Source organism: Choloepus didactylus, chromosome 13, assembly GCF_015220235.1.
Source record: "Choloepus didactylus isolate mChoDid1 chromosome 13, mChoDid1.pri, whole genome shotgun sequence".
Taxonomy (NCBI): domain Eukaryota; kingdom Metazoa; phylum Chordata; class Mammalia; order Pilosa; family Megalonychidae; genus Choloepus; species Choloepus didactylus.
The window spans coordinates 47174179-47201999 of record NC_051319.1 but is presented as its reverse complement, the minus strand read 5'-3'; the positions used below and the strand labels follow the sequence as shown (position 1 = coordinate 47201999).

The following is a 27821-nucleotide window of genomic DNA, read 5'->3' as shown; positions in this document are numbered from 1 at the left end:
TTGAGATGATTTCGTCCAGCCCAGCTGATGTTTGACTAAATCTACTTCACTATTTACTAGTTAATTAGCCTTCTTAAGACAGTTGGCATCTGATTTATTTTGAAGAAAAAAACAATAAAAAATTAAACAAAACAAACACTTGCCAAGTTTCCCATTAGAAAACGATAACTCTCAAAGCACAATATAAATTAGATATTACAGTAATTGATTTTACTGTCCCTATCACTGGCCAAACTCACGTGGATATAATATCCACTAATACTGATAGATTAAGCCTCTCAGAAATATCTGTCTATTTTCATTTGTTAGCTGGACTTTGTTATATAAAGAACCACTTTTTTATCAAATTTTGGTTTACCTGAGTTCAATTTATATAGGAAAGGCAGGAATAATACATGATTCTTTCCCTTTATTTTCCAGTTTTCAAAATATTGGGTAGGTTTCCAGCACCCTACAAAGGTGATCAGTAAGGAGTTCTTGTTTAATTATCATTATAAACTCAGAAATCTGGTCCTTTTCCTTATTAATACTCAGATTGTCCCATCTTTGGTAGTGGGAGCTTCTTCAAGTTCGTTCTTGAGTCCTTTTGACATGGATCCTGTATGTCCTGATATTCCGGGCCCTTTTGTACATTTTGTGCTAGAAACGTAGAATCAGCCAGTTTTCTGTAGAATCCTGGTTCCCTTGAGTGGATTAAATGTCTTTTTTTTTTTTTAATTTACATCTTCTAAGCCTTTGCTATACTCTGAATCTTGTATCCCTGTATTTTCTGTCTTATTTTCTCCAGCTTAAAGCCTATTGGATACCAAATCACAAGTCCACCGTGACAATCCAGCAATACCAGTGCCCCCTGGGTTTTAAATCCTCATTCAAGGATTTCCAGTATCCTAGAAATATCTAGTTCCTTGTATCAACCACTCTCTTGATAAATAGCCACAGTTTTTACTTTTGCAGAAGTTAGGGGTGGGACATGGGGAGAAGTAGCTTTTCACTTTATCTACTATATAAATGCTCTGGGAGTTGTTTTCTGATTTGTTTGTTTGTCTCAAATTTTCTGCATTTAAGGACTGTAATTGGCTCTCTCAGACTGAGCCATTTGGAACAAAATATGAAAGTTTTCAAACTGTATTCTCTTACGAGCTCTCATTTGGGGACTTTCATATTTCTTTGTCCCACAGTAAGAGAGAGATACATTTTGCATTGTGACTCAGTACAGACACACACGCACACGCACACACACACATATTTGTAACTGAAACAGTGTGATGCACTCTAATATTTTCTATTCAGTTTTATTAATGTACTTGTTGGACTCTCACTAAATTGATTTCATCACATACTAGAACAACCAGCAGTTTGAAAAACCCTACGATAATTCAGCTTCTCCATCAATGAGTTTGTATGAACTAGATCTGTCAGCGAATGGATCTGCTTAAGAGTAGAAAACGAGTAGCTTTACTTGGTAGAAAAAGGACATTGTTCTTCTAAAGATAGTGGTTGCCAGCCTTCCCAAGCTCCTTGACTTCCAGATGTTGATCAAGGGTCAATATTTCTTTCATCTCATATGTTTGGGAGATGGAGTGTTTGATGGAGATGATTTCATTTTATTATAGATATTAAATGGAACTTACTCCTGAGACAAAAAAAAAAAAAAAAAGCAGTTCTGTTAATTTAATTTCCTAATTGGGTAAATCAAACTTACTTTTAACTTAAATATTAAGCTGCTAATTTTAGCCCTTATCCTAAAACTTTTCCTTGGATTTGTTAGACCCCATCACCTAGAATTTATCTATTAAATGTGTTTCTTTTGGGGGGGTTTATCCACATGACATTAAATAAATAGTTTGAACTTTTCAACTTTTCAAACAATTGTGTTGTGTTGACATGGCTGATCCAGCATGTGTGCCTCTGTGTATAGGACGTGCCAAATGCCTGAAAGCAACTTGTCTCTCACCAGAATGACTGAGTGTGGCAAAGAAAAGGAGATTTTAAAAATTAGCTATAAGGAGTAAATAAAAGAAAATTTTCTTTGTCTTCAGGGAGTTTTATAGATAGATAGATAGATAGATAGATATAGATACACATATGGTCTTTAAAAACTAACTACCTATACACTGCTATAATGTAGATTTTGCTTGCCAAGATCCTTTCATATGGTAAATAATTCTTAGAAGTGGAAGAAAAAATTATGTGTAAAACCAGCTAAGTACTATATGATGATTGATACATGTATATTTTTAATCATCTCTATCTCTTTCTTACATTAAATTTCCCATGTTTTTTTCTTCCTACTATCTCTTTCCTCACATATGGCTCTAGGAGTTTCTACAAGAAAGCAGTTTTGCTTTCACGATATTTTATTTCCTCTCATAAAGGATTTTTCTGTGCTATTACATTTTTAAATAATAATAATATTCTAGTAGGATCCAGCTACTTCTCTGACCTCTGTGTGTTTGAAAATCTCTCCGAGCCAGCCTTGGAAAATCAGATTTGGAGTTTTGAAGTCCTGAGATGCTTCTCTAGTGTTCTGAGTACCAGGACTCATGTGAGAAGCAGTTCATAGTCAGCCAAAATACCAAAATGACACTTTCTGAACATGCTTGAAGAAGATATATTTGAAAATTAAAATTATTTATATTCTTTAGTAGCCACTTAACTTATTTTAAATAAATGAGAATAAAATATATTTTAATAACATATATGACATATATATCAATAATAAATAAGATTCAAGACAAACTTGAACAACAATAAGGATCTTAAAATATCAGCCGTACAAAATAAATGAGGAGTTTGAAATTCAATCAGTCTTATTTTATGTTGAGGCAAATGTACTTGGCTTTTTCTGAGAATCATACCTTCTGCTCTGGTTTACATAAGCAATTGGGTGAAATCCTCTAAAGTATTCGTTTTCAATTTTGCCGTTATAATACACCTTGCAATCAAGGTTTGCAAATGATCTACTTTTTAAAGAAATTATAAATTAGAACAGATTTAGTGATATCTTCTTTTCATTTACTTGTATTCTGAAAAATTGTCTTGAGTGGTGGAAAGAGCGGTGAATTTAGCAAGCATATTGAAATTAGGACATATTTGTGTTTTACTTGTTGTGGCAAGTTTTGGCGAGTTGTATTTACCAGTGTGTCATTGTTAAGTATTTACATTTTTGTCATATGTATTATTATGAAGGCCAGTTCCTTACTCCGCACATGCTTATTTCCACAAAATTTGTTATGCTGTTTAATTTCCGCAAGCAAATTCAGGGAATATGCCCCAGCGTGTATTGCACATGTCAATAGTATCCATCTCATTCATCCTTCTGGGGAGGGAAACACTGATTCTGGAACTGGGGGCCCTGGAGGAATAGGACACCAAAAGAGCACAAACTTGAAGAAAGATCTAAGGCCCCTCCCACTCACACACTTACTGTGGAAAGGCAGAGCCTCTTCTCTGCTGCTTTTCTCACACAGATCACACATCATCTTTTTGCTAGACTGTGATTCGAAATCTAATCTACTCTGTCAGATTTATGGAAAAATTATTTTTACTCAAGAAAATGGCCTTTATTTTTAATAGCGCACATACCATGCACTTTTAAATTAGTTGTTTTGAAAATTAGGAACCCACGATAATTTCCCAAGGTTTCCACATATATGGCAAGCCTCTTTAATTTTTTTTTTTTTTTTTTTTTTTTTTTTTCAAGTAGTGGGCTCTATAAATATTTACCTTCTTTTTTTTCAACTTTAGGAAACCAGTTGAAAATTGCTGGATTAGACTTTGGAGCTTTGTAGTGTATTTTTGGTCTATTACAAATCTGGCTAAATCTACAACCTGCTAGGAAAGATCAAATCCCTTCCAGCTTGATTGTAATATATGATTTGTGTAGACCCAAGTCTGTCTCGCAAATGCATTTGGTATTTCCTGAACTGAGCTTCTGTTCTGAGCCAGTCAGGTTTCTAACTGTGTTTGTTCAGTCCACTGATTGACTGACTGAGAGCCAAATTATTCTCACTAACACATACTCAGTTCCCAAATACCGCAGAAGAGATGGGCTCCAGGGCCAAAATTGGACCCTCCTTAACAAAGGTTGCTTTCTACCACTGTACCTACAGTGACTAAGAATTCAGTGACCTATATTCTTCCCTTTAAAACCTAAAAATTTTAAATTAAAACTTGGTCAACAGTGATTCTAACCATACTGAGGCAAAGAGAGCATTTCCTTCGATCTGACAGCCCTAAATGTAATTCATAACTATCAAAAATCCGTTTTGTCTGCATAACTTTTAAGACTGCTCCTGATGTCTTGAAAATTCCATGCAATTTTCTTTAAAAGTTGGTTTGGAATGCCACTGTGCATCTTGAAGCCCACATACAGTGAGTTAAATTACAGCAATAGCATATTTTCTCAAGCACCATATAGTTGCAAATCCTTTATCCTGAAGTACATAGTAAAGGATTTTCTCCTTGAACAGTGAAGGAAGCTGAACTTTGGGGTTGTTTCAATTTAACACATGATGTGCTGCATACTTAAAGCTGTATTTTGCCTATCCTACTTTTTCTTCTTTATTTATCTCTGCTTCCCATAAAAGGAATTAAGTATGTAATGCTGATTATAAATCTGGATTCATATGACCACTCTTTTCAAAGCATCATTTCCCCCCATGGGCTTATCTAGTACTGCCTTTTTAGTGGGTTGATCTAAATGCAGATTACAAGACTATTTATTCTTTTCTACCACTTCTTCACAACCACTATTGTCTTCTCTGACTCAGTAAATGGCATCACTTTTCACCTTGTTTCTCAGGTCAAAACTTAAATATCCTAATGCCTCACTTTTCCATACCTCCTATCAGATCCATTAATAAGCCAGGTCAGCTCTACCCTCAAAATATATCTCAAGTAGAGTCAGCTTCATGATGTCTGCACTAGCAACTTAACTGTATTCCCTGTTTGTCTTCTTCCCACTCTGCAGTTAATTTGAGAGCAGCTACAGTGAAGTTTCTAAGATATCTTTGAATGAATGAACAAATTAAATTGTAAAAATCAATTTTTGCATGACTTTAGCAATATGTTGTTTATTGCCAGTTAAAAGTAGATGTAAAACCAAAAGAAATACTAAAAACTGAATATTCAGGTGCCCTGCCTATCAGGGGTCTTGTTATGTTCCACTATACATCCATATATTTAGCCATCATAGGCCAACCTTGGTATGGTCTACTCAGAAGAACCGCAGCTTGGTGGCAGGGCAGTATCAGATGGTCCTCTTCTGTAGGATACCTTGCAGCAGTCCATACTGCTGTTCCCCCAGCATTCATGGTGACATCTTTCATCCCCAGATGAAGGCTCAGGTGCAAGGGGATGGGTGAAGATACTGCCCTGGCTTAGAAGCCTCATACCCCCAGGAACTTGGAATAATCAGAGGCATAGCTTCTAGCATCCCCACAAGTTACATGGCCAGTTACAAGCATGCCAGCAGTCTGGGAATCCAAAGCTGTGGTGGCCCCATCAGGTATTTATGGTTCCTTCAAACCATGCATGCTATCTACCAATCAGGGGTCATTTTTACTATAGGCAGTGTTGCCTAGTAACATGGCTAACATGCCGTTTTGGAGTTACCATAGGAACAAATCTAGGAAGTTGACCAAAGGTCACATTCTCATGCAGAAAAGGAAAAAGGTTTTTGTAAACCCTTTTTTAACTGTAAGAATTATAAAAGCAGCTTGAGATTTGATTGACCTTAGATGTTAACATGATTTATATTATTTAGAGGGTAGGTATTTAACTACCATACCCACAATATTTCTTGTTTCTCCTGCACACAGTTTTTTGTTTTGTTTTGCTTTGTTTTGTTTTGTTTTAACATATATTTCTTCCTAAAATTGAGATGGAGGTGGGGTGAGGAGAAGGCCATGTAACAGGATGCTCTGTTCACTCTGAACCCTGTGCTCCTGCCTTGGAACCAAACTGGAACAGCCAGTCCTGGCTTCACCCAGGGCTCTGATGCCTCACACACTGTCCAGAGACATAGACATGGTAACAAGCACCTTGAAGAAGTTTCCTTTTTATTTTGCATGCAGGGGATAAACCTAGCTAATACCAGATGGCAAAATCACTATGAATATTGCCTGTGCCTATTGTATCAGTCTGGTACCAAAATGACACAGAAAAAAAAAAAGTCATTTAAAATTTGACATTTCCATGAACGCTGAGAAGACTGGAAGATTGGAACCTGGTATCCCCTAACCAGCACCAACTGTTCTTTGAAAAAGAGCTGTCAGATTTGCAAACATCTTTTAAAGCAGGTATTTCTATTATCCAATCTCCTGTGGCCTGGGGAGAGGGGGAATCAGAATTGGAAACTTCCTAGTAATACAAATATTAGTGGGAAAATATTGTCAGAATGTGTTATATAAGGTGCTACTAGTTCTATCTGAAACTATTTCCCACTAATTTGATTACTGGTTCTGATATTATGGATGTTAGAAGTTTCAGTGATCTTCTATAGGATTGGGCTGAAAGATTATCAAGCTTTAGAGCTAAAGGCATGATTTTTAAAATGTCAGTTTCTCCAAAGCCTCCCATTTTATACAAGAAGAAAGTGTGGTCCAATTTCCCCTCATTCTGGAACCAGAACCAAGCTGTTCTCTTTCCTAGGCTGGGACATTCTCCTGCCACAAAGCAACTGTGATAGGTCCCTCTTCCCAGGCTTACCTTTCCTTGGTAGAATTGCAAAGGAAGTAGAAAATATGATTATTGTGCAAGTAAATCATGGTACGTAATAATAGGTTATTATTTGAGATCTTCATTTTAATTATTTTAGGAATGTTCTTTATTAACTCCTTACATAATTTTAAAGAAATACTATGTAATTAGATCAAGTAGGATAACATTGATTTTATTTGTCAGTTTATTCAAGAATGAGGAAAATTTTGTTCATTACATGAAATGTGTGAGCCTTTCATATACACACATTTTTAAATGTCTGATCATTTTGTGGTTCACCCTTGTTCTTGAATGATATTTAGCTGGTACACAATAACTACCTTTATTTTCTTTCAGTATTTTGAAGGTATCATTTCACTGTCTTCTGGCTTCTGTTGAGAGAACTGTCAGTCATTATTCCTTTGCTAATAATTCTCTTTCTTTTATTCTTTGACTCCTAGAACTATTTTATTTTTGCTAGTAGTACTCTGCAGCTTTTCTGTGAAAATGCTACTTATATATTTCTATTTATCATATTTGGAATTTGTAGAGCTTCCTGAACCTGAGTTTTCCATTCCTTAATCAGTTTGAGGAACACTTCAACCATTTTTTTTCCTCAAATATTTCCTATTTTCCATTATTTCTAATATTTTCTTCTGGAAATCTAATTAGCCTTATAGTATGCCGTTTCATGCTGTTTCTTGTCTATTAATCTCTTTTTTAGATTATCCATCCCATGCTGTATAATGGATGCTATCTTCAGATCTGTCTTCTAATTTACTAATTTTCGCTTCAGTACTGTACAATCTGCTCTTTAAACTATCTGTTGTATTTTTTCATTTCAATGATCATATTTTTAATTTCTAGGAATTCTTAGTTTTTCATGTTGTTTTCTTTATAGCATATTACTATTTGCTTGTTTCAACTCTCTTTTTATTTCTCAAATAAAATGTTTATTTTAATTACATTTATGCCTGATAATGTAAAATCTGAAGTCCCTGGAGGTTTTATTCTTTGGTTTGTTCTTTTTATTGATAGCCATTCATAGTGGTTTTGTTTTTTCCTGTTTGTTTTTAAAAATTGTTAGCTCATGTTTGGGCTTTATTTGTGGGAACCAATGAGAGCTAGATGGGTCAATGTGCCTCCAAAGAAGATCTGTATTTGCTTCCCCCAGGCACTCTGGGCAGTACCAACTTGGACCTACATTCAGTTTATTTCTTGGGTAGGGATTTTCAGGAGCAGGGAAGAAGGGTCACTCATAATCCAAATCCATGTAAGCATTAGTCTATGATTTTAAATCTCAGAGGAGACATTTATCCCCCCTATATCCTACGTAACGATTAAACTCAGGCTACGGAAAATACGATGATTAGCAAGTCCCCTCAGGGTAGTTGTGGAATTCTCAATTTGGGGACCGTTAATTTTTTCAATCACATTTAAAAAAACAACTTTATTTATACACCATAAAATCCACCCATTTGAAGTATACAATAAAATTACTTTTAGTAAATTTAGAGTTGTGCAACCATCACCGCAATCCAATTTTAGAACATTTCCACCACGCCAATAAGATACTTTTGCTAGTTTACAGTTTATCCCTGTTCACATATCCCGCCCCAGCAACCACTATCCATATAGGTTTGCCTCTTCTGAACATTCTGTATAAATGAGATCATACAATATGTGATCTTGTGTACTTGTCTTCTTTCACTTAGTATAATGTTTTTGAGGTTCATTTATGTTGTGGCATCTATCAGTATTTTGTTCCTTTTTAATTGCTGAATAGTTTTCCATTGTATGGATGTAACGCAGTTTGTTTAGCCAATCATCCATTGATGGACATCTGTGCTATTTCTAGTCTTTTGACATTCCGAATGGTACTACTATAAACATTCTTTCAAATCTTTGTGTGGACATGTTACCATTTCTTTTGGGTAGATACCTAGGAGAAGAACTATTGGTTTGTATGGTAAATTTTTACTTACTTTATTACAAGCTTATCTATGTATTTTAAAGAATGCTTATTCTATTGTATCCAGCATTTTTGTGTTGGAAGGGTATTTCAGGATATCAAGAGCACAATGTTGTTTGAAAGAGAAGTATGTTTTTACCTACAATCTAATAAGACAATTTTGAAATTGGTGTCATATGAAAATATTCACTTGTGAGATAGTGATCATATTTGTGCATCTCTCTCTTTTTTTGGTTATTAGAATCATTAGGACCCTTATTAGTACACAAGGAAATAAAAACCAATAGGCTGTTTAAAGAGCTACCTTTATAATGATGTTAATTATTCTGGGACATGGTAAAGCTAATCCTAAAACACTGGTTTCTGTTTTGTACTGTAGTCAAATAATTTGAATTAAGTATTCAAACAAAAAGTATTAAATTCTGCTTTTGTTATTGTAATGGGTATTAACTTAAAAATTTTGTAGTCATGAAGTCATTTAATTAGAAATTAATTCCATTTTGGAGATTTTGTTTTGACTTGTTATGCTTTTATTAAAAACATGCAAACATGCACACATACCATCTTTATTTCTCTGTTTGGGGTTTTCTTTCTCATAAATTAGATGACAACTAGTAAATAGTTGCAGTTGTTACATATAAAAAATATTGCAAAACTAACAAAGTCTACTACCATATGTGAAGAGAATTTTTCTTCCTCTTCCCTTAGGTCATTTAGAGTTTTGAGGTCAGGACTCTAATATCATTAGTTGTTCTGAGGTTTTATGTTTGCAGATCATGTTAGTGAATATGTACATGGGCTATTTCATAATTTCATGTGTCCCTGGTAAATAGGAGTGAGCACAAGTGTATTGAAGTGATTACCTATCACCTATGAGCACTTTGTGCTTCTAGAGTTTGTGTTGTGTTCTACCTGGTAGATTACATTACCTCACTAGCCAAATGCTTTAAAATAATTTATTGTGCTCTGTTTCTCTTTTTCTTTTCAACAAAATCCATTTTTGGAAGATCTTTCTTAATGGATGTTGTTTTTATTAGTGGAAAATTTCAAGAACATCAGGTTGATTTAAATGCTTTTAACCAATCACTTAACATTAATGCACTGAATCATTATGGAGATGCTAAGAGCAATTTAAGGCTCTGGTAGACGATACTCGAGTGAGATTTTATTGTCTTGAGATTCTGGTGTATCTATCTTAATAGAAAGTTGAAAATAGAGTTTTTATTCAGTATATGCTTTACATTAGTATAGGGTGTTATGAACTTTACTTTTCCAGCAAGTATATGTATTAAATTTTAAGCAGTAATCAGATATCCCATTGCCATTTCTAAAATATTATTGCACTTCTTAAGTGTGCCGGCTAAAGAAGGGACTTGATTTTCCTCTGTAGAGTCTCTGTGAAAACAAACAATCAAAAAAGGTGATTTAATATAGATGTAAATAAAATTCTGCCTTTTTAGTGCTGCTGAAGGAACCCGACCTTATATCCTGCCCATATACTTCCCATTACCAAATGTAACCACTTCTCTTCTATTTGCACCCTAGCCTGGTGAAGCTCCAGTAGTAAGTGTACAGGAAGCTACAGGTTAGACTGGAAGTCAGCCTCATCTTCAAGGTCACTAGGATGGTGTTGTTGCTGTTACTATTATTCACATATGTATTCACAATAATAAACTGGGCTTTCATCTATAGAGCTTACCAGACATTTACTTACAGCAAACATGGAAAGGAGAAGCATAATCCCCATTTTACAGATAAGAAAACTGAGATCCAGGAAAGTTAAGTAACTTGCCTGAGGTTATTCAGCTAGAATGCAAAAGCATTCACATTATCTCTTTTCCTAGCTACCTCCACTTTCTGATTTGGGAGGGTTCTGTTTACCTAGTCTTGCATTTCAGTACCCCCTTTCTACTTGTTCTTAATGGTTTCCTCATTGTAACTTGTTTCTTTCCCTTGACTGTGATACATGAATGAGCTTCTACTTCGGACTGTTGAATAATGCTCAAGCACCAAACAGCTTGCATAGTCATTTATCTACTCTTTCCACTAACCAACAGGTGTTTCTTGATTATCTATAATAGGTGAAATACTCTGCAGGATTTTTTTTTTTTTTTTTGTCTAGCTTATTTTTCTTTATAAACTCAGTTTTATTGAGATATATTCACATACCATACAATCTTCCATGGTGTATAATCAACTGTTCACAGTACCGTCTTACACTTGTGCATTCATCACCCCAATCTATTTTTGAACATTTTCCTTACACCAGAAAGAATCAGAATAAGAAAGAAAAAGAAAAAAAGAACACCCAAATCACCCCCCCCCCCGATCCCACCCTATTTTTCATTTAGGTTTTGTCCCCATTTTTCTGCTCATCCATCCATATACTGGATAAAGGAAGTGTTTTCCACAGGGTTTTCGCAATCACATTGTCACCCCTTGTAAGCTACATTGCTATACAATTGTCTTCAAGAGTCAAGGCTACTGGGTTGGACTTTGGTAGTTTCACACATTTACTTCTAGCTATAACAATATATTAAAACCTAAAAAGTGTTATCTATATAGTGCGGAAGAATGTCCACCAGAGTGACCTCTCGACTCCATTTGAAATCTCTCAGCAACTGAAGCTTTATTTCGTTTCATTTTGCATCCCCCTTTTGGTCAAGAAGATGTTCTCAATCCCACGATGCCAGGTCCAGATTCATCCCTGGGAGTCATATCCTTCTGCAGGATATTTTATGGAAAATAGATAAACTAGAGATAGACCTGCCTCATTTTGCCATGTACTCCTTGGAAGCAGGACCTGAGATGTGTGTGTATGTGTGTGTGTGTTTGAGTGTGTGCACATGTTATTTAGAAATATGAGAACATGGGAGGAAGAATCAGAAGAAATACTTAAAAGAATTGAAAGTGGTTGATTTCAGGGGAGTAGAGTTTGGGAATGAGAAGGGTACAGCATAAGACTGCTAGCTGTAGTATTTAACTTTTTTTAAAAAATGGTATACATATACTATTCTGATAAAAGTAAAAACAAAAATAAAATAACTTTCAACGAGAAAGCCATTCTGAGCTGTAGCAGAAAAAGTTATGATTTAGGGCATAGAAGCAGGAAAGTGCTAGGTGTGTCAGAAATATGAAAGTCTTGCATGGCTAATGCCCAAGATAAATGGAGAAAAACATTATTCTTTCAATCAAAAATATTTAATAAAGACCTAGTACATGCCTGTGTCTGTGCTAGATATTAGGGATGCAAAGTAAAATATGATTCTTATTTTCATTCTACTCCCTCTTAAAGTAGTCTTGGGCTGGGCGACAGACATATACAGTATAATGTGATGAGTAGGATATATGATAATATCCATATATGGTATACATGGAAAATATAGAAAGGACCATCCCAAGTAGGCCTGGGAGTGTCACTGAAGGCAAGGAAGAGATTGCCAGCAGACAGGGAAGGAGACAGGGAGCAGCAGAGCTACAAGCAAACTTGGCACCATGGGGATGGCAAGGCATTTATTTGCCTGTGGTTGGAGCATAAAGTACACAGTGGAGAATTATCAGAGATGAGGCTGGAAAGGGAGTTAGGAGCAAGATGTTGGCAAGATTTATCTCTAAAGAGTTTAGACTTTATCCTATAAATGTTGGGAACTGTTTAAGGAGGAAAGTGACAAAGTCAAATTTATCTTCCAGAAACAGAACTCTGGCAGTGGTGTGGAGGGATGGATTGCAATAAGAAGAGATTAGTAAAGAGACCAATGATAAGGAAAATAATGGAGTAGTTTAGGAAAGAGGTGACAAATCTCAGGTTCTCAGTTTTATTTTTGACTTTCTGACCTCAAAAATATAACAAATAAGAATATATCTGATTCACGAACATTGATACATCAACATATAATATATATCATAATATATAATGTATATATACATCATAATATATTACCAGTTCTTTAAGAACTTAATTTCTTTAGTTAAGTTCTTTAAATCTTTTCTCTGTACATCATAGTCTTAAAGAGCAAAACTGCTTCAAGTAGCACTGTAATACAGTAAATACTTATTGTTTAATATCACATGAAAATCTGTGATAAAAAACAGTTTGAAAATGAAATTCTCAATGAAGATCAATCCTCTTATTTGAGTTAGAGAGGATAGTTCTCACATATTGTCACTTGCCTGAAATATCTTTGATTCTTATTCTAGGCTAGCACTGTCCAATAGAAAAATAATGCAAGTCACAAATGTGAGCCATATATGTAGTTTTAAATTTTCTAGTAGCTACATTGGAAAAACAGTGAAAAGAAACAGGTAAACTTCATTTTAATAACATTTTGTATTTAATGCAGTATATCCAAAATATTATCATTTCAGCATACAAACAATATACAAGTATTATTGAAATATTTTATATGATTTTTAATATATTAAGTCTTTGAAATCCACTATATATTTTACATTTACAGCCCATCTCAGTTTGTACTGTCCACATTTCAAGTGCTCAGTAGCTATGTGCAGCTATAGATGAACCACCTTCATTATAAAACTCCATTTCATAATCCATGATTCTTAGTAAGTTTAGTGAAATGCAAGAAAAATGGATATCAAGCTAATCCCTTCCTTCCTTCCTTCCTTGAAAAGATGCAACCAGTCAGTGGACATGGATTGTATTTATTTTACTGACTTGGTTACTCAGGTTGTTAATTCAACCATCTAGTTAATAAATCTTAAGCTTATCTCCTATCTCATCTTTCTGAGGCCTTTTCCTTCTTTTTATAATCTCTTCTTTTTGTTCTCAGTTGTAGTATCATTTATAAATAAGCAGACTGTTTATCTGACATCTTGGAGAAGAGAAAGGAACAAATCAGACAGAAACAAAAAGGAAACCATCTCCTTCATAATTCCTTGCCTTCTTGTAATAAAACTGTATTATTTAATATGATAATGAATTCTTGAAACTGTTTTCAAGATGCCATCTTCTTTATACTTTGGGTAATGAATAGCAAGGAACAGTTTTCTCGTTAAGATGCCTGGAGAGGTTAGGACCCACGTGGAATGAGTCCACTGTAAAGGATATACATCTGATTTCTGGGTTTTGCTTTATGGTGAACCCCTGCAACTGATGACATAACACTGTAATACCAGAGTTTCAGCATTTCAGTATTACATATAAGCTGGGGAAGAGGCAGAGAGTCTAACTCTTGAGTATTTTGTTAGTAATTCAAAACACACTGGATCCCTTATCCTCACAATTATAGACTGTCAACATCTGTATTATTGTTGTACTGATAAGGAAATATGCGTGCAGTATTTTGCTTAACGATACAAAGTAAATAATAGAGACAGGATTTAAATCCAGATCTCTCTGACTATAAGGGTGGGTACACTTTCTGCTATAAAATGCTGCTTCCTCAGATATAATCTTTCATTCATGAACATTCTATGCTGTGAGTTTTCAGTGGGGTGTGGTGCACAGGAGCCAGGAGCCAATTTCTAATCCGAGTCCTGCCACTAACTCGATTAAAAGAACATATGCAAATTCTTTATCTTTATTCTAATATTTTACATTGACATCTGTCTCAGATAATATGCCAGGAGTAGTTCAGTTGGAAATGCAACCTGTTTTCCCAGAAAGAGGCCATGACGAAATAGAATTTTCTCTATTTTCCAAAATCATAATTTGCTTGAAGGTGGAGGCTTTAGTGCTTTGGAATAAAGCAGACCCAAGTTCAGAACCTGGCCTTTCTTCTTAGCAACTGTGATGACAGGCAACTTAATCTCTCTGAGCATCAATTTCTTCATCTGTTAATCAGACTTTTGCAGAGTCAATGAGGAAATACAGCCTATGCTCTGTTATGTGCCCTTCCTTTACTTTCCTCATCAAAAAATAAATAAAATTTTCACTTATAAAACACTTATCATATAAAAGTTAAGGTCTAGGTGTTATAGGAGTTTCGAAAAGGAAAAAAGATAATTGAGAGCTGGGGTATGATCAGAAATATTTCAGAGAGGATGAAGATTTCAGGCTGATCAAAGAAGGCAGGATTGGGATAGGAAAACTGAGCAATGCAAAGAGGGGTTTTATCTAACAATGGTTAAAATGAAGCATGGCATATATGAGAAAATTCAGAATTTGTCACGATTTGTGAGCATCTGGACTTGGTCCGAGTTGTTGAATTTTTGGTCATAAGCTGACCATAAAATTGGGTAGTTTCTTCTGCCTGAGAATCTAACTGTAGTTAAAAGAATAAATCTGTCATGGTGGATTGTCTCAAACAGACTCAACTACCAGTTATACACTGCTTCATCAGCCACAGATTCAGATTTTTTGGCCTATTCAATGCCTGTCTTTTTCCATGTTTGCATTTTTCTGTTTTCCATGTTCCATGTCCTGAACTTTCACCTTCTTTTAGAAAAGTAGTCTTATGCCTTTTATTAAGTTTCATAGAACTAATTTAAATGCTCATTGATTTAATACTATTTATTTATTTAATATTATTTATTTTTATTTGATAATATTAAATTAAATTTTAAATAAGACCAGACTACTTGAATTTCTTAATCTACATCTCATATAACATTTCAAAAATAAGTATTTTAAAGATCTTGAATAATTTATAAAAGCCTTCAGGATTTTCACGTTCGTTGGAGTTTTAGTTACATTGGTACACCCCCCCCCCCCCCGACACAAGCACACATGCAAACTCTTACGGGACATGTAATTTTTTTCCTTGTGTAAGGGGCATTTTGTAATCTCTAAAATAAGGCCTACTGAAATTGATGAGGAATATATCCCTGCTTCATGATTCTTTTGATTCACCTAATATAGTTTAAATATCCGATGGGAAAGTGTTCATTTAGCCACACTTGACTCTTAATGGAGGCTAAATAACATGCAAGATTATTCCTAATTCTTTAAAAGATCATGTATTTTAGTTAAATCAGGTTAAATAGGAAATAATTGACCTTGTACAACATTGAAATTAGAAGAGCTATTTCTTTATTTTATATATATTTGTGATGGTGAAAATAGTGTACTAATATATAAAATTCAGAAATAGCAGAATGCCATAGATGATACGGTATGAAAATAGTCTCATTTTAATTCATTTTCTGCTTTTAAAAAAACTTTTTATTGACGTGTACTATGCATAGAGAAAAGTGCGCATATATCATAAGTGTAGAGGCCAATGAATTTTCTCAAATTGAATACACCCTTTAACTACTAGCATCCATGTCAAGAAACAGAATATTCCCAGTACCCTAGAATACTCCCTTTTTGATTCTGTCCAGTCATTACTCATCTCCAAGGGTAGCCAGTATCATTACTTCTAACAGCATAGGTTAATTTTGCATCCTTTTCTAATTTAAAAAATGTTTTTCCTTTAAAACATATGTAACACTATAGAAATATCTAAATAGGTTTCATTGTATGCTTATTATCTTTATGTGCTTTTTTAAATATGTAATTTTAAAGCTGCCTTCAGCCTAAAGATAAAATATTTCTTAATTAGTTGCCTGTGGCCTCAAACTCAAAGAGGGGGAAGGAAGATAGCACACACACACACACACACACACACACACACACACACACACGCACACCATAAAAAAGATTTTGCCCTCCACATATTCTTCTGATATAAAACAATGCAATAATAAGAAAACACACTGTCATTATGGGTTTTGTTTGTCTGTTTCTTTGTTTCTTTGTTTTGTTTTACATTTGAAATTGTTTGGCATCAAAATGGAAGAGTTTCTTTTTTTAAAAACAGTTTTTGTGATAGATGTCACTAGCCTTTAATGGAAATAACTTTGAAACCTCCTAGAATAGTCAGAGAAAACAATCTGGCTCTATGAATCAGTGTTTATTCTGCCTTTACCAAGCCTTCCTTGATTAATGGGACCCAATTTTTACCTTTATAATTCACTAAAAATATGTGGAATTGACCAAAATGATGTTTCAGTATTATTTTAACATCTTTTGAAAACCTTTACTAGCTAACTCTTACTCTTCAGCCCCTACACTCCAGCCCTGACTAAAACGCTATGAAGGGAAGGTGTGTTTTTGAGCTAAAGGAGGTGAGCTTGATTTGGTTGGATAAGCTCTACTCAAAAATTGCATGACTGTGACATTATCACATATAAACTTTAGTTCACCATGAGTGCATTTTGTTTTAGCATTGGCATGACTTAATTATTTGGGATAGTTCATGCTACTGAAGAGTGTGAATCGACAGGAAGGTTCCCAAAGAATGATATCATATACCCTCCCTTTAAATGTAAACATTTTGATTAAAGAAGACATTACATGTGAAAATGGTGTACTCTAGGAAAAATGTAGATTAGATTAAATAATTTGAGGAAAATATAAGAAAGTTTCTGTTTGTTCAGGCCTTGGCTTTTAGATACATGAGAAAACTTCTATGTAGACTATTTATTGCTTCCTCAGCTAAATTAAAAAATTTAATTTTGAACTTTCCTGATATGTCAAAAATGTCAGAAAAGCTACATGCTTTTAATAGCTTTGCTTGGAACATATTTGCAAATCAGGGTTCAATAAATCCCTACATCTCTAATTTCTTACATGATGTTCTACTTTGTAGAGTCATGAATTACACATCAGAAATACATGGATAAAGAAAGATTTATTCATTCTACCATCCTAGTCTAAGAGATTTTTTTTTTCCATGTAGACGTATCAATGCATTAAGACATGAGAGAAAAATTTTTGGAATGAGATAGTATAAGAGGTGTGCCTTGGAAAAGAAAAAAAGAAAAAACTAAAATATAATTATTCAGATGGTGGGTAAATGGCTTGATCAGATACACCCCAAAATGATATGGCATACTGTTTGGCAATTGCTTCAGGAAAGTCCAATCAATGTGCTGGTTAGGGTGGGGGAAGTAGGTGGAGATAAATATGAAACAAGTTTGGCTATGGGTTAATTGTTGAAGCTGCATGATGGCTACATGGAAGTTCATTATGCTGTTTTTTTCCTACTTTTGTATATGTTTGAAATTTTCCATGATAAAAAGTTGGAAAAATGTGTCTTCAAAAGCAAACTTAGAATTGATATAAATAATTTCTCCTGTTTCAAATGCACAGGGCCATTGGTTACTTTTTTTATCATGTAGGAAGACAAAGGGAGAAATCTGCTTAGTAATGGCAAGGTTTTTAAAATTAAAAATGTAATGAGATTGGAAGAGTCATAACCTTGATTAAATGCTTTTCTCAAGGTCAACAGTTTTCTGCTCCTATTTTTAGTCTCAAGGAGACAACGTATTCTTTTCTGATGTGCCATAACAGAAAATTTCACTTTGCTTTATCTTTAATACTACATTTTTAGTGTTAGTGTAAAATATCTGGTTATTGACATGTTATACTTCTATAATTAAAAGTTACTTGCATCTTGATCTGACTGAATTCTGTAAGTTGTTAAACTGTGTGGTTAAAGAGAGGTAAATTGTACCTTGTGCTTGTTTGTTTTAAGGAAAATCACAAGATTAGATGGTCAAGTATCTGCCCCAATTTTATATCATTGTCATAATATATATATATAAATATAGTACATATATAACATATATGTGTGCTGTATACATATACACATATAATTTTCATCTCAGTATTTTAGATGACAATAGCCAAAGTCATATTTTATCAGTCCACACCCTTCATTTGAAAGAAATTCTGATATTCCGATTTAGGTAATTAATTTCCATGAATACTGTGATTAAATCTCTCTACCCTAAGCCATGGAATAATATGCTGAGATATGTTAGAGTGTATTTTATATGGGGTACCCCTGAAAGTAAATTATGCTGACTCCTCATTTTCCAAGCTGATTAAAGGTTATTATAAAATAGCAGATCAGCCATGTGGAATTGTTTTTCTCCCAGCGTAAGCAGTATCTGAATACCAAAAACAGAAAGCAATAAAATACTAGGAGAAACTTATATCTGAAAATGCAACCTTTGGGTTTATTTCTGGAGAATAGGAGGATGAATATAGGCAGTGTACACCTTTCCATGTTGTAGCTCTGGGCAAGGACATGGTAACTAGCAAAGCCAAAACGATCTTTCCCAGTGCTCCAAAACCATTGTCATTCTAAATATATTAAAAGGGAAATAATCGAGAAAGAGAATTGTGTAAAAACAATAGGGAAATCCTACTATGGGTTGTTTTAATTGTAAGAGATAAAGAGTCACTCAGGCTGCCTGAAAAAAAAATATATGTGGGTTTATTTATCATGAGAAATGTAACCTGGAGACGAAACTGGAAAGCCATAGGGAACTGAGGCAGTTCTCTAGGTATCTAGGTCCCAAGCTGGCAGGCTACCTCTCATGAGGGTGCTGCCTCGCTCTGTATCTGGTCAGTTTCCCTCAAACCTTTGAAAATACTCAATCTAGAGAAGCTAGTCCTCCTATCCTGTACTCATAGAAACTTTCTATCTTTTCAGTCTTTTAGTTGCCCATCTTTAGGACTGCCCACTTCCTTAACATTTCTCGGGAGGTACAGCAAAATGATCCTGTCAGTTCCCTTTGACACTATCCTCTTTCCTTTCTTTTCTTTTTCCTCTCTCCTTTTTGATGATGTCTTACATCAAGTGTTAGCTCAGAACCTCTCTACATTTATTTCTCTAGCTGGGTTCTTTGCATAAACAAACTGCTGTTACTCACTTCTCCTTCTTTGTTGCCCTCTTTTTCAGTTTCTCTCAATATCGGTTGCCCTGCTGAGATGAGGCGTGCTCTGACATCAGGGATTTACAAAAATAATGAGAAATGAAAAAATTAACGAAGCATTTTCTAGATGTTCTCATAGAAGGACAAAAGAAGGATCTTCTAACCTATGCTGGAGTTGGGAGGCCCCTCTATTTCCCCACCTCTCCCACGGTTCCCAGAATTTCATAGTACCAACAGGGCCTTCACCTGGCTTTCCGCCTGGGTTTCTGCACCTTCCATGAACTTGTGAGGATCAAAGCTGAGGTATTTACTGTTATGTCATTTAGATCTCCTTAGTCCTATTTGGTTATGCTTTTGTTTGTCCACAACCCTTTTGCTCACTAAGTGGATGAAGGTTACATAACACATCTGTCACTTCACAATTTAGCACAAATCATATTTTAATCTTACCTGTGATTTGGCTTCATCAATCATTAGGGTCTATACCCCAAGTTATGTTTGTATTTTCACCCAGTGCTACGCAAGGTAAGAACTCATAACATCCTACTGGTAATGACAATGACATGTGGTCTTTGTTTTGAAGCATAGAAACTCCATCCAGTTTTGTAATAAGCCACTCATCAGGAAAGCTTTGGTCTAGGGCCCCATGGTACTCAATTCTGACTGCACATTACAATCACCTGGAGACACTTTATAAAATACCAGTGCCAGGTCCCACCCGAGTTTCTGTGGAAGTTGGGAAGTGAGTGAGGGTTGTAAAGATCAGATTGAGACCTTACATTCAACCCTGGCACTACCTTCAAACCTTCTGGGTAGTTTTTGGTGGTTGTGTGTTGGTGGTGGTGGTGGGGGGTGGAGTACAGATTATCATACCTATCTAAAACTTGCTAAATCTGAATCTTGGCAGGGATTGGAAGTGGGGAAGGGAGTAATTCAGAGCTCTGTAGTTTTTTGTTGTTGGTAGTGTTCCTCTGATGAGTTTTATGATTAGTTACATTTAGGTATCATTCTCTCGAGAACACTGTCCTCTTTTAGATCAAAACAATATGGACATTTTAAAATACCTTCTATGTGCTTCTATGGCATTTGCTTCCCATGGCCTCCAGGACTGGAAGCCAAGAAACCTTATCTTTGGTCCTCAAACTCAGCCTTTTATGCTCTTGTCTCCACTTTCAGAAGCACCATTTACCTGCTACACCCGTTCACACTGTCAGCACTGTTAGCTGTGCAGTCATTTTAGAGAAACCAGGGGGCTTTTAGAAAGCAAGACCTCAGGCTCAAACAAGGATAAAGAGGAGCAGAGAAGAAAGGCTGGCACCCTTTGTGTTGTTCACTTTAAATTACCCATTGTCATGTGCATTTTAATTCATCTTCAGGAAATCTTACTTTCACATGCCTATTACTATTATCAGTTTTTCAAAGTACTTTGTTAATAAGTCAAGCTTGAGGTATAAAATAGGACCTCTTCAAATAAAATTAGATTTTAGCCAGTGAGCCTCATATTTGGTACTTGGCCTCATTCTGAGACATGAAGTTTGTTATAAGGATAAAATTAGGAATCCTGTCTCGGACCAATCCTTCAGATCTCTAAGAAGATGCATGCAAAAGATACCATGGGACAGGTTCCCTGGGGGCAAAGATCTTTTCTTTCAAGATTATATTACATCTTCCTTAGCTGCTTGTCAAGCAAGACTAATATTATTAATATTTCTTAAGTTAAATAATTGTCAATAATAATAACTTTTATTGAGCACTTGCCATGTTCCAGGCCACTTTTAAGGCTTTCACATTTATTAACTCAATTCTCCTACTAGGGAGTGTTGTTATTACTATTCCCATTTTGCAGGTGAGGAAACAGGCACATAGAAATTAAATAACTTACCCAAAGTTAGGCAGTTATAAAATGATGGAGTTGAAATTCAAATTTAGGTATGGAGTCGGAATTCAAATCTTGCACCTTTAACCATAATCACTCACTAATTAATTTAATGAATAAATGATGACATTTTTTAACCCAAACCTAAAGCAGATAATTCAAAAAGAAAATACATGGAGCACTCCTTTTGTCTTGTCTGAAGGGCCAAGTGGGTTTCTGCCTCTCCAAGTCGATCTTTGAATTAGTAAACCCATTTGAAACAAAAAGCCCCACCCATCTGCTCCACCCCAGACCTTTTGTCCCAGTGCAATAGTTTCAGTTCTCTCTGCCTAACCTGAAGGAAAAGGGAGGATACCCACAGAATCAGAAAAATTCTTATCTCTTGGAATATAGTTTCAGATTCACACTTCTGCTCCATGGAGAAAAATGAAGAGTGGTTATGGGGATGAGCGAGAGGGAGCATTTAAGCTTTTTCATGAAGCGTAGTGGTGTGGTGTAGAGATTCAGGAGTTCCAAAATGAAGAACCGGGCAGAGAAATTAGCCAATTTCATATTCCTCTTAATTCAGGTAGTCACTGTATGGCTTTATTGTTTTTCTGAACATAGTACAAACTCCTAATACATAAAACACACCCACTCTTACTTAGATGTCTTGATGAAAACACCTCCATGGGCAAATATGAAGTTAAATAGCCATTTGGGATTATCCTCTTGATTATCAAGTATAATCAAGTGTTGTCTTCTTTGTATAAAGTTCTTTGCCAAATGTCATTGCTGTATAAGGAAAATTTAGACTTGGGGTTAAATTCCAGGGCAGATAGTTACTACATTAAGCTAAATAAAAGATCAGATTGTCATGCTGATTTTCATTTTTACCTTTTATTAATGGAGCAAAAATTCAAATGTAGTACCATATCTAGATGAATCATTTTGTTCTTTTGATACATTTAAACAAGATTTTCACATTTAAAAACTAAACATCAAAAATTTATCAATTATCAATAGTACCTGATATTTGGGTGTATGTCTCATTCTAATATGGTAAGTGATATTTAATTTAAATGCATTTATAGACTAATTTCTTTGGTCCTCTCCAAGAGTACCACTCCTAAAACGAAACTACTTAGAAAAAGGACTATTTGTAGCAGCCTGTATATTCAACTCGTATCAATTTTTCAGGCCTCTAAAGGTGTTGATTGTGCTTATGAAAGTGTTAGCACCCTGTATGATATCTTCAAGAGAAAATGATTGAAAATTTTTTTTTAAGTTGCTAAAGTGGAGGAAAAGTGTTTGACCAGAAAGGTGCCAGATTAATGTATTTCAGCTGTAGAAAAAAGTGGTAATGAATTGAAAGGTGATACCTTGCTAGACTCTTGGATATAGAATTACTTGGTTTCAGACTAATCACAGAACTCAGGATGCTGTAGCTGTGTTACACACAGGATATATAATGAAAAGGAATTTTGAATTTTGTCATTTGATCTTATTTTTCTTAATAATTTTTCTTTGTAACAAAAATTAAAATAAAAAAATACATTAAAATTGGCCCTGTGAACTGAAGAAAACCTAATGCTATTCCTATTTGTACTGGTGATTACAATTATAATTGTTACATTTTTTGGTTTGTTTTCCAACAAACGTGTATAAAAATAAAACGATCCAGCAGTATTCTCTTTTAACCAGTATTTAGACAAAAGGATCCAATTACTTTAGAAAATAATGTTCTTAGCTATCAGCATCCATTCAATCTTACATAACTAATTTTACCTAATACATCCTGTGATGAATTAAACACTATCAAAATATTGCCTTTAATAATTAGAATAGGTATATATTTATTCATTGCTGACCATAGCTTCTTATTCAGTCCTAAGGACACTCACACTGTATTACAATTTTCTCATACCCAGCCATGGTAGCACAGTATCTATTCAACTTGCTAAATTGTGCTAAATTTCTTGGCTTTGAATATCTTTATTGTAGACATTGGTTAAAAATTGGTTATTTTCTGGAACTTAATATGCAAAGAGCATGAGCACGGATCAGACTAAACCACTGCTAGTATTTCACTAGATGTATGCCTTGAGTAAGTTAATTTACTTGAGCCTTTCTCCTTGCCTGAAAACATAAAAATAAAAAAAAAAAAAAACACAAGAATTTGGGAAGGAGTACTTGAGAGTCCTCATACAAAGCACCTGACTTCAAGGTAGGTTTCTTTCTGCAAATGATTGTTATTATATTAAAATAAAAATATTTTTTCAGGATGAGTTTTAGCACTTGAGGAAAACATTTCACATACCTCTCTGAGCATGGTAAATTTTGAAATGTAGTTTTAGTTTAGTGTTCATTTGTTTCTTTCTCTCTTTTTTTGTTTTTTAAAGATAAAGATTAGTGTTGGTAAAAAAATTAAGCAATAGTACAATACTTGAAGTGAGTAGATGAAAATCCATACCATGTATGTGGTTTGGGTTTTTGAATATGATTAGAAAATATATTTTTTCTTAATGTCACTTTTTTTTTAATAACCAAGTACTGCACAGGCAAAATAACTGAAGTGTTTAAGCTGTGTTACATTTTAAATCTCTGTTTTCCTATTTGTCTCTTCTCAAAGGAGCTAGGTCATTTTCAGCCATTCTTTTTTAAATTCTGTGACTCAAACGTGTAAAAGTTTCATTTATGTGACTTTTTTGGTCAGCATTTATTGGTAATTTTCGATTAGGATGTCAATAAATTTGCATAGACTTTTAGAAAATTAAATTTAGGAAAAAATATTGCTTTGCCATATCAACATTGTTTTCCCACAATTGATCCTAATGATTAAAATTATATTTTTTGTTAGTTATCTCCACCCTCAAATTTGATTCTTGGAATTCTTGGGATTAATTTTCAGAATTCTAAATAGGGCTGCACATTTTTAAATATATCACTCTAGCAATGAGAAAGTTACAATGTTTTATAACATGCTTTACTTTCAAAAATATGGATAACTATCAAGTTAATGTCAAAATAATTCCAGTAAAATACAATTTAAAAGAATAGTCAACTTCAGCCTTACTTTTTTTTTTACTTTTTTTTTAATTCATTTTGTTGAGATATATTCACATACCATGCAGTCATACAAAACAAAGCATACATTCGTTTATTCACAATACCATTACATAGTTGTGCATTCATCACCAAAATCAATCCCTGGCACCTTCATTACCACACATACAAAAATAACAATAATAATTAAAGTGAAAAAGAGCAATTAAAGTAAAAAACAACACTGGGTGCATTTGCTTGTTTGTTTGTTTGTTTGTTTTCCTGCCCCCATTTTTCTACTTATCCATCCATAAACTAGACAAAGGGGAGTGTGGTCCATATGGCTTTCCCAATCCCATTGTCACCCCTCATAAGCTACATTTTTATACAATCGTCTTCAAGATTCATGGGTTCTGGGTTGTAGTTTGATAGTTTCAGGTATTTACTGCTAGCTACTTCAATTCACTAGAACCTAAAAAGGGTTGTCTATATTGTGTGTAAGAGTGCCCACCAGAGTGACCTCTCAGCTCCTTTTGGAATCTCTCTGCCACTGTAGCTTATTTCATTTCCTTTCATATCCCCCTTTTGGTCAAGAAGATGTTCTCCATCCCATGATGCCGGGTCTACATTCCTCCCCAGGAGTCATAGTCCACGTTGCTAGAGAAATTCGCTCCCCTGAGTGTCTGATCCCAAATAGGGGGGAAGGCAGTGATTTCACCTTTCAAGTTGGCTTAGTTAGAGAGAGAGGGCCCCATCTGAGCAACAAAGAGGTATTCGGGAGGAGGCTCTTAAGCACAATTACAGGGAGGCCTAGCCTCTCCTTTGCAGCAACCGTCTTCCCAAGGGCAAGTCCTGTGGTAGAGGGCTCAACCCATCAAACCCCCAGTCCCCTATGTTTGTGAGCACATTAGCAACCATCGTGGTGGGGCAGGCCAATACCCCTGCATTCTCCACCAGCTCCTCAAGGGGGCTCTGCATATTTTTTTTCATTGTTTTTTTTTTTTTTTTAATTAACTCTTCAACCTAACATTTTAAATGATGTTCTTCAGGTCTGTATTAAATGGTTTACTTGATTTCAATATGTATCCCTGTTACTTTCAAGAGATGACCAAGATATGAAACATGGGATTGTAAAGACTTTACCACTTACAAGACTTTACAAATGGAAATACTTCTTAGAACTTTTTTCATCATTGCAAATAAAATGATAAATATACCTAAATTTGTGTTAGGTCTGTGTTATGTTGTTGTAACATTTTATTAAATTGCCTTTTTCTTTGTGTTTATTTTTATAATTTTTCTTATCCCTATAAAAGAGTTAATTTGAGGGCATTGACAACATCATGAAAAGAAGTCAAACATGTCAACAAAAAAGCCTCTCAGAATAAGTGTTTCAGGTTTCTTTATATTATCTTTGTTGTGGTTTGTTTGACAAGACAAGAAGTAGATTAGTCAGTTTAAAAAAAATACATATCTGTTTTTGACCTTGAAATATTTTCTCCAGCTACAGATACATGTTATCCCTTTTGAATTTATCACAGGTACTGTGCAAGATAGATTCGATACTGATGATTCAATAGATTGCATTTTTAATCGGAAAAGTAAATTCATTTTAATCACAGATGTTATTAAAACTTCTAAAGTAGCTAGGTTTTATATTTTTTAAATGTCTTTATCATGGAAATTTTCAAGCGTTAATAAAAATCTCTACAAAGGACTGTAATGAAACCCCATGTACACTTTACCCACCTTCAACAGTTACCAATAGACAGCTAATTTTGTTTCATCTATATTCCCTCCCTCTCCCCTCTCTCCCCACACACTGGATTATTTTGCAAATCCATGACAGATTATGATCTGTTTTAAATTAGCAATTTATATGATATTCAATCATTTAATTAACAGCATCTTTGGCTGCGTTTAATATTCTGCAGTTTTTTTGCTATCTGTAAATTTATAGATGTTTAACCATCACCTTTTGCATAGTGTTTTTGTTTTCAGACAAACAAAAAACACTGAACTCCCTTCTGTATTCGCTGTCATTGTTTAATACTAGAATCATTCTGAGATGTATAAATCATAATAAAGGTAGAAAGAGGTTTGTGTGTATAGCTGCCCAGATAAAATACTTTAAGTTACTTTATATCATGTTTCTCAGCAGTAAGGCAGAAAAAAAGAAAACAAGAGGCCAATTTAAGTAGATTCTTTTAGGGAAGTCCGAAAACACATCACAGGCATAAAGAGAATAGATCTCAAATTCTGACAAACTTTCAACAGAAAAGCTAGAGTGTTCTCTGAGGTAATCCTGGAATAGCTGCACAGTCTGCACCACCTCCACTGAACTTTTAGCTTTCTCTTGAGACACTTGGCAACATGCCATATCAGCCCGATGCCAGCAGCACAAGGACTAATCATCCTTAGATATGGGACATGGCATGCTCTGAAGGTGCATATACTTCTTTCAAAAACTGAAATAGAATCACAAGACTGAGGCATCTATTTCCAATTAATTTGGTCACAGGAGTTTATCTGTCATCTTTGTTCTGTCACAGCAGTTTGTGGTAAACTGCTTCACATGGATTATCAAATATTAAGAACAGTGGATTGCAGAATTTTTCCCCCCAGTCAATTCCTATTTTGTCACTTCTGGTTTAAAGTAGATGAAACTAGCCATGGGTTTAAAAATGAACTTGACATTTTCAAACTTCCATGAAAAGGAATTGGTCAAACTAATGGCACAATGACATAATAGGTTATTGTATACCCCTTCTAATTAATTCTGATTTTCTACAAAAGGTTAGTATGTAATTTTTACTCTAGAAAAGTATGTGCAATTCCAGCAACAAAAATACTTTCTTCATTTTGCCAAAACATGCATATATGAGGACTCTATGCATAATGTCTTTATTGTGTGCTAAAATGAATAATAGTTTTCTGAATAGTATCTCTCAGTATTTAAATATCTCTAATCTACCTTAAAAGTACATCAGTTATTTTCCTCCTATGGTCATGTAATTCCAGTGCAAGATCAGTAGTAATTTAGATGCTATGGTAGCCTATTTAATTTTTATTTGACTTGAATTCAACCTTTTTAGGCTATTTTGGTGCAAGAAACAAAGACTTGCTCAAACTTGAGCAGGTAAAGGGAAATGTCATTAGAAGAATGTACAATATATGTTAAAGCAAGTGGGTACCAGGGACTCAAGGGCATCTGGGTACTGAAATTGTATGGCTTACTTTATATATCCTAAAACCAGTTCCAGAGTAGTTCTGGGGACCTCATCAGCATTAGGGACTAAACCTTCATTAATATGGTCATCCCAACAATATATGCTCAGTTGTTAATAGTATGATACTATGTCGGAACTTTACAAAAACAAGAATTGAGAATAACATGTTACAAATTTATAAAATTTAATAGTTTGAAAATTTATAATAGGGAGATGGAATTGGCACTGTTGTTCTTTGAAAGAAAGTGTTTTAAATATGTAAGCCTCCCCTAATAGCTCTGGCAAGTTAATATTATTGTCCTCAGGTAATTTGTCAAATTTGGTGCATCCAGCTCATAAGGGGAAG

General features: G+C 34.6%; 1 protein-coding gene across 2 annotated transcripts in view; it reads left to right on the top strand.

Annotated features, from left to right (window-relative positions):
- Positions 1-27821, top strand: part of FBXL17 (F-box and leucine rich repeat protein 17) — a 564196-nt gene that overhangs the window by 385104 nt on the left and 151271 nt on the right. The window contains exon 8 of one of the 2 annotated variants that reach the window (XM_037801527.1): positions 19372-20225. The exons of the other annotated variant lie outside the window; for it this stretch is intronic. Coding sequence (XP_037657455.1) covers positions 19372-19448 — 77 coding nt within the window. The 3' untranslated portion in view covers positions 19449-20225. Of the gene's footprint in view, positions 1-19371; positions 20226-27821 lie in introns of those variants that run through there. 2 annotated transcript variants of the gene reach the window in all.